General features: G+C 39.0%; 1 protein-coding gene across 2 annotated transcripts in view; it reads right to left on the bottom strand.

The window, feature by feature from the left end:
• The window catches only part of LOC106883744 (zinc finger protein Pegasus), a 103,549-nt gene that overhangs the window by 86,342 nt on the left and 8,399 nt on the right, over positions 1 to 8,808 (bottom strand). Inside the window, exon 2 of one of the 2 annotated variants that reach the window (XM_052965981.1) lies at positions 7 to 1,129. The exons of the other annotated variant lie outside the window; for it this stretch is intronic. Within the exon in view, the coding sequence (XP_052821941.1) occupies positions 307 to 1,116 (810 nt within the window). The 5' untranslated portion in view covers positions 1,117 to 1,129 and the 3' untranslated portion in view covers positions 7 to 306. Of the gene's footprint in view, positions 1 to 6; positions 1,130 to 8,808 lie in introns of those variants that run through there. 2 annotated transcript variants of the gene reach the window in all.

The following is an 8,808-nucleotide window of genomic DNA, read 5'->3' as shown; positions in this document are numbered from 1 at the left end:
TATATATAAAAAATAACATATGTTGCTATGACAGCAGAAACACCTGCGTGATTATAACTAACCAATGGAAACCTATATATTCTTACCCAGGTGACATGTAAAATTTTTTTAAAAAATTCACTTCACTTTGTCTCTCAGAATCTGATGGTGTGGAGATGTTCTACGTCGTTGACACATTAACGTGGAGCTGAGACAAAGTGTTTTTATTTAATATATACACTCACACAGACGTTTGATGATGTACTTGAAACCCCAGGTATATCATAATGTATGTGTTAAGAGGGTACCATAGCTTTCTGGAAAGGATTAACAGCTATCTGGTACAATTACAGTGCTTTGTCTTACAGACGAATTCCACAAGACTTCTTCCCAGCCATTTGTGATTTTTATCCGCCAAACAAAAGGAAACGTGTCCATCAGTTGTGTGCACTGGACTTTAGCCCAGGTATATACAGGTTTCCATTCTTCGATATCATGATTATAAGAACTTGCTGCACATTTCTCGATGTCATAAAACAAAAGATTTTCTACAGGATTGCAGGGTGACCACAACATGAAACCATTAAATGGGCGCCGTTGCAAAGGGAATATACTGGATTTCTTTATAGTGTAGGAAGATTTAAAAGTAGGAATTTCATCCCAGATGTATTCGTCGTCCTCTTGGAAGAAGAATATATCAATATATGGCCATCGGAATGGTTTATGCAAAAGTGTGTTTGTGTTAGCATAATAGAACTTCCACTGATTTCTTGGATGTATGTATAAGCCGTAAGTTGGAGAAAATTTCTTTAAAGTCTCGATAATTTTTCCTTTCTGTGAAGAGTTCATCATTATATCGACATCATCGTCCCAAGGAATGATACCATGGTGGCGATACGAACCCAGAAGACTGCCAGCATATAAAAAATAAGTGAGATTAGCTTTATCAGCAGCTTTGGTAAAAACTTGTAACATTTCATTAAGGGCTTTTAGATCTGTCAAAGACATTTTCTGCTTATATTCAGCCAATGAGTGCCGAAAATGAGCAAATGAAGACCACAGCAACAATGTGAAAATAGAGAGGCCTAGTCCGATCACACAACTTGTGTTTCTTGAAATCCTGCACCGTACCACCATTTTTTTGTCTTTGCTGCAAAAAAGAGAAAAGAAAAAGAATTCATAAAATAGGTTAAAACAAATTATCACATTTTACAAACATATATATATATATATATATATACACACATACACACAATTACATACATTTATGGCACGTAGAAAGCACCATCCAAACATGGTCGATGTCAACCCCACTGCCCCAACTGGCTCCTGTGCTGGTTGCACATAAAAAGCACCATCCGAATGTGGCCAATGCCAGTGCCGCCTGACTGGCTGCCATGCCAGTGGCATGTAAAAGCACCCACTACATTCATGGAGTGGTTGGCATTAGGAAGGGCATCCGACTGTAGAAACACTGCCAGATCAGATTGGAGCCTGGTGCGGCCTCCTGGCTTGCCAGTCCCCAGTCAAACCGTCCAACCCTTGCCAGCATGGAAAACGGACGTTAAATGATGATGATGATGATATATATATTCTTTTACTTGTTTCAGCCATTTGACTGTGGCTATGCTGGAGCAGCACTAACTTTAGTTGAACAAATTGATCCCAGGGCTTATTCTTTGTAAGCCTAGTACTTATACTATCGGTCTCTTTTGCTGAGTTGCTAAGTTACGGGGGACGCAAATACACCAACACACACACACAAATACATATATATATCTAGTACGTATGTGGGAAATTCTGCCTGTGACTGTGTTTGTGGAGTTGTCAGTATGTCAAGGGTTTCTGTGGCCGATAGGTATTTTGTTTAGATTTTGATTATTTCTGTGGTAGAATAAGCATTATCACACCTAAACATTAAGAAATGAATAAAGAGAAATACAGTACAGTACTGCACTGTATAACACGTTAATTAAAATATACCAAAAGAAAATACGTAGTGTACCAGAGATGAGTAAACAAAGAATCACACAGACTGAATGGAAAACGAAACTCAGGAGGCGAGTGTGTGGTGGTGTTTTGCATTTACAATAAAATAAATATATACAAATAATAAAAATAAAATAAAAATATATACAGTACAGTACTGTTTCTACTTTGTGGATTTTCACCTATCGCAGGGGTTTTGGGAATGTAACACCTGTGATGGTTGAGAGATTATTGTATAAAATTTATACAATACTCGTATGTCTATTTGCGACATAGGTCGCATTTCCATTATGACTTAAAATGGTTAGACTTGAACAGAAATCGTCTGGTAATTATCAGACGGCTGGGGGGTATATCAGCCGAAACGTTGTGTTAATAACAAACAAGATGAGGACAAATATCCATCACATGTAAATAAGGTAAATAATGGACAATATTAGTTTCAAATTTTTTTGACAGAGGGTCAGCAGTTTTTGAGGGGAGGGGGAAGCCAATTACACTGATGCCCAATACATTACTGGTACTTATTTTATCAACTGCAAAGGATGAAAGCCAAAGCCAACCTTAGAAGAATATAAACTCAGAACAAAAAGACAGACAAAAAGCCGCTAAGCATTTTCCATAGCTGACCACTACCACTTACATGAGGACAACAATATTGAGATGAAGTGTGGCCTTTCTCAGACTAGAACGATATGCTTTTACAATCCAAGAGCAGGAGATAGCCTTAAAATTCCAAACAAACAAACAAAAAGTAAAGCTGTTCAAATTCCAAAATGCAAACAAAATGTCAGTGTTCTGCAGAAGACATTTCTTAGTAATCAGCAGCAGCTCAAATATGTCATCAAGGCACAACCTTCCACTTTTATATGACATTGTTGCCAAAACAATATGCCATACCATCTGCAGACAAGACTGGCCCCGGGATGAATATAAACAACATCTCTACTATGCAATACATACATGTCAAAGAATAATTATGGAATGTCCACATCCAAACTTCTACCAAGTGCAAACATAACAGACCTGATATAGTTATTTGAGACAGAAGAGAAAAGTGATGCGCTGTCATAGAGGTCAGTTGCCTTTCAGATGAGAATATCTCTTCCAAAATTAACAAGGTGCATATTTATGGACAACTGTTTCCAAACTTACAGACCCTATACTTTGATTCTAAATTCTCGTCTACAGCAATAACTGGTGCATTTGGTTTTGTTAGTAAATGCCCAGGTGACAATCTGGAAAAGTTGGGATTTTCAGATCAAAATCAAATCAAATGGAAATTGTAGATGTGACCCCTGTACCGGTAGTACGTAAAAAGCACCATCCGAACGTGGCAGATGCCAGTGCCGCTTTGACTGGTTTCCATGCCGGTGGCACGTAAAAAGCACCATGTGATTGTGGTCGATGCCAGTCCTCTGGCTCTTGTGCTGGTGGCACGTAGAAAGCACCCATTACACTGTCGAAGTGGTTGGCGTTAGGAAGGGCATCCAGCTGTAGAAACACTGCCAGATCCCTGGCTTGCCAGACCCCAGTCAAACCATCCAATCCATGCCAGCATGGAAAATGAACGTTAAATGATGATGATGATATATAGATAATATGGGTGACTTATTAGCAATCTAATGACCTACAGGCAAATTTATAGACATCACTAAACTGAAAGAGGGTATCCCCTGTCACTTTAGTGTTGTCTGTCTCTCTTTGATGGTGATGATATATATATATATATATATATATATATATACAAACAGAATATGTAGTTCTTTTATAAAAATTATAATAAGGGCAAAACTATATGGTAGTTCCACATGCTAGAAGATGTCAAAAGATTAAAACTACATTGTTTATGACATAGACATGGGCTGAAAGCAAGGTAAATGAACAAAAAGATTTTTGTAAAAAGGTTTAGCCATAGGCGCAGGAGTGGCTGTGTGGTAAGTAGCTTGCTTACCAGCCACATGGTTCTGGGTTCAGTCCCATTGCGTGGCATCTTGGGCAAGTGTCTTCTACTATAGCCTTGGGCCGACCAAAGCCTTGTGAGTGTATTTGGTAGACGGAAACTGAAAGAAGCCTGTTGTGTGTATATATATATATATATATATATATATATATATACACACATATATATATATATAAGTATGTGTGTGTATATGTTTGTGTCTCTCTGTTTGTCCCCCCAACATCGGCTGACAACCGATGGTGGTGTGTTTATGTCCCTGTAACTTAGCGGTTCGGCAAAAGTGATTGATAGAATAAGTACAAAGTTTACAAAGAATAAGTCCTGGGGTCGATTTTCTCGACTAAAGGCGGTGCTCCAGCATGGCCGCAGTCAAATGACTGAAACAAGTGAAAGAGTAAAGAGTATATAAGACGAGTAAGGGGGATGGGGATAATGTAGGGGAGGGGGGAATCAAGAAGAAGGATAGGAAGAATAAGAATAAGGAGGAGAAAGAAAAAAGAGCAGAGGAAAAAGAGGAAGTAAAAGAAGACAATTAAAAAGAAGGAGCTAAACGACCTTGGTAAATTAGATAGGGGACCATATGCTGGTCAGCACAAACAATTCCACTGGAAATGAGTTGGATGAGTGAAACAGCAACAGAAAGTTAAAAAAAAAAACAAAAAAACTATTAATTAGTTAACTTGATAATTGCTTTGGAATCAAATATTGAGGATATTTATGTTTGGGGTGGGGGGAGCAGTATGGTCAGTGGTAGGATAGCATAAATACCAATTAAATACTTTGTGTTAATTACTATTATTTACCTTTACATTAGGCTTAATTTTTGCTGGGGTGTTGGCTATTTAGAATCATATTGTTTGAAAGTCCATTTACGTGTCTCATATTTATCTTGATCACATTAAAATCAAGAACATAACAAAAACAACAGCCCCAACCTTGACCTATTTTATGACCAAACCCCAACTCGGGACAGCAAAACTGAGGTGTGCTTCCCACAGAACATGGATGAACAAAAATTTACTCCAACTGAAAAGAAATCAATGTTTTACAAAGCCTTTTGAGATAATTGTTCTGTGATGAGTTAAACACACTTCCCCTTTATTACTGCTGTTGTCAGTGATTGGTCCACTGATAATATTGTAACCAACAAGGCTGATATTCAAGTCTTATGACATAAATGAAAATCCAAATTTCCTTAAGTCACAGTACTTTCTTAGAAATTAGGCCTCACTGAGGCAATGACTAGTGACCGAGACCTTTGAAAATATGCAGTGTGTGAGAAGACCCAGCAAGCCAAGTGAGACCGTAACCTGTGGCCTATGCCAGGGATGCAACCAGCCCACTTATGTGTACATTTCCTTCATTGGACACTAAACTCTGCTTGTGAAGACCTGTTAAGGCAAGTGAAATCGAAATCGAAATCAAATCAAATTTGCAAATTAGATGACTGTCACCCGTGCCAGTGGAGCGCTAAGAGCACCATCTGAGTGTGATTGCTGCCAGAGCAGCTGACTGGCTTCCATGCCGATGGCATGTAAAAAGCATCATTTGAGCGTGATTGTTACCAGCGTCAGCTTACTGGCATGTGAAAAAACATTTGAGTGAGGTCATTGCCAGTGTCGCTGCACTGGCTCCTATGCAGGTGGCACATAAAAGACACCACTTGAGCGTGGCCGTTGCCAGTACTGCCTGACTGGCCCTCGTGCCGGTGGCACATAAAAGCACCCGTTACACTCTTGGAGTGGTTGGCGTTAGGAAGGGCATCCAGCTGTAGAAACCCTGCCAAATCAGATTGGAACCTGGTGCAGCCTTCTGGCTCACCAGCCCTCAGTCAAATCATCCATCCCATGCCAGCATGGAAAGCGGACGTTAAACGATGATGATGATGAAGATTTCAAGATTGGTAATATTGCAGTGGTTGGGGTAGTTCCAAAAGGCTGCAGTTATTAGGGGTATTTATAAAGAAGAGGGCTCAGCAGAATATAAAAATGAGAAAGGGATAAATCACATTGGATGATTTTAGCTTCATTTCAGTCCTGGTTGAGTAGATCAAAGGTTTTCTAACCATGACCATCCTGTCCTTTTGTATAACTGCTATCACTGTTGACAGCACATTCAACACTTTTAAGGTGGTAGAATATAATGTGATGGAATGTTGTTGCTATTTCTAGCATGCTGATGACCCAGTCCACCATCCTCACTTGTAAGAGTTTTAATAGTGTCAATGTTGCTGTTGGACATGTTAATGCAATAAACCCAACCCCATCCAGTTGGGGAGTGCCTTTTTGTGACACTGCCTTGTTATTTTATAACTGAATGGCTGCCAAGAAGACTAAAGCTTGGTGCAAGTGAGGGCTAAGCTGGCAGTGGAAGTAGTGGTGGTGGTGGTGACATAATGTTTGCTGATATTGTCAATTCAGTTAAGAGGAAAAAAAGAAAACAACAAACATCAGTGAAACAGTCATTGAGATGTTTAGAAAGAGAAGAGGCTAAAATGGTTTTGTGCCAGCCTCACCGTATCTTCCCAAATGTGCAATGTTGAGAGGGCTAAGGTCATCTAGGCCTTCGGTAATGGTACCACCATTCATTCTCTGGCTTCCATCTTCAAAGTCTATTTAGGAACCATCAAGAGAATTGTGAATAAGTTTGAAAAGGAAAACTGGTTTGGGAGGTCATAAACTGCAAGAGAGATCATCATTTGAATTAGGAGCTGAAGAAATCAATCAGAAGAGATCCAACTCAATCTGTAAGATGTCTGATACATAAGAGAGGAGTTTTGACTATGAAAGTTCCAAAAACGGTGACAGAAGACTTCAAAAATGAAATTGTACCGAGACCTGTGAGGTACCTTGTTACTCCAGGACAAAAAGTTAGAAGGTTGGAAAGGGTGAAGATAATCTTGAACAAAGTGAAACATAATCCTGGAATGATCCTTTATACAGATGAGAAGAATTTCACTGAAGATACACAGGCAAACAGATGCAACAGCCATGTTCTAGATTCACTCCTTCATGCAAGAGTCAAAAATGTCCTTTTCAGGTGCAAAAACCCTACCAAGGCAATGAGTTTCACCTCCCACCACCATCGCTTGACAAACGATGTTGGTGTGTTTTTGCGTCCCTGTAACTTAGCGGTTCGGCAGAAGAGACTGATATAATACAAGCACCAGACTTACAGAGAATCAGTCCAGGGGTCGATTTCTTTGACTAAAAGACAGTTCTCCAGCATGGCCACCGTCAAATAACTGAAACAAGTAAAAGAATAAAAGAATACCAGAATGTTCCATACCACTAAACTGAGAAGGTTCTTTGAATATGTACGATGTATTTTACGGCTAAATGTTAATTCTGTTTATGTTTGCATAACTGAGATATTTTGGTTATCAGTTTTACACTTCTTTCTGTATTCTGTAACTGTCGCAATATAGAAACATTTCTCATGGTACCAGAACACAATTTACAGATGCTTACATTTTTTAATGTTTTCCGTGTGTAAATGTCATTTTTGTCCATGACCAATTTCATCTCGATTCTTCTGGTAAACTTGGACAACAATAATTTTTTCTTGCTCAACGTAAAGTCCAACAGTGTTGGAAAAACCTCTGAGAATTCCATTAAGTTATCTTTAAGTGTTCCTGAGATACAAAAGTTCGAAGCTGAATCTAAAATTTGGACAATTTTGCTAATACACCCGGCACACACACACACACACACACACACACACATTTAATATTGACTGTCAGGAAAAAGATTATTCAGTACTTATATTTGGGTGAAGTCTGGTGTCACCCGTGGGTGCACAGGTGAAACTACGCTTGCCTGAAGACCTTGTATACCTATTCTTGGGTCCCAAATAATAGCGAGAGGAGGAGGGGGAATAAGCAAGTGGGTTGGACATTTGCTTAAATTCATATAAGCGGGTGGGTTGGAATAAACAGTGGCGCTGGGAAATCGGTAATTGTATAAGGGTAACTGCAAAAAATTTTAAAATCTTCTAGGTAGTCTCCCTTGATTTCTTTTAAACCCAGTTATTTACTGAGGAGCGGGGGCTGGAATGAGCGGGTGGGTTGGAATAAACGGGTGTGGATGGGAATCAGTAACTGTATAGTACATGTACGAAAATTAGGGGGGGGGGAGCATCTTAAAGCACATATAACGACACAACGAGGCAAAAGAAATTAAGAAGCAAGTAAAATTAGCACAAACGCGTGCTTCAAACGTTCACTTTCGTTAAGATATACATTTGGATAATAAAAATAGGACATATGTTAATCACGGTAATTAGCTGTAGGCGCCCGGTAATTATGAGATTTTATTTTTAATGCTGTGACGTATGGAAATTATTCTATAGAAGAAAAGCAAGCACTTGCTATCTTAGAGAACAGATGCAAAGAGGAGACTGTTTCTAAATTAGAGCGAATGAAAGGGAAAATCTCATGCCAGCCTGGACAACAGACGTTAAATGATGATGATGATGATAGATATATATAACTTGTATACGTATGCGATGGTGTGTGTGTGTGTGTGTGTATTTGTTCAGTTCTGCCGGACAGAGATGAAAGACATATCAGCATCACCAGAAGGTAAAAACAGTAAAGAAACGGGATTTTGTCCCCTTTAAATTGCCCCGATAAACCAACTAAAACAAAAACAAACATGATTTTCATCTGACACTTGTGATTCATCCCATTTACTTTCATTGCAAGAACTGGATTGAGAATAAATTCTTTCTCTGAGCAAGGACCAGTTTGTTTGATGTGACCTTCTGTGACTGTGCCAACAAGGGGAACCTTTGACATGGTAGTTAGACCTGCTAGAAACCATATAAAGACCTTCACCCGGAAACAAAGCAAAAAACAAAAAAAAAATTAACCAGCC

Source organism: Octopus bimaculoides, chromosome 3 (genome assembly GCF_001194135.2).
Source record: "Octopus bimaculoides isolate UCB-OBI-ISO-001 chromosome 3, ASM119413v2, whole genome shotgun sequence".
Lineage (NCBI taxonomy): Eukaryota > Metazoa > Mollusca > Cephalopoda > Octopoda > Octopodidae > Octopus > Octopus bimaculoides.
This window is presented reverse-complemented; position numbering and strand designations above follow the sequence as displayed.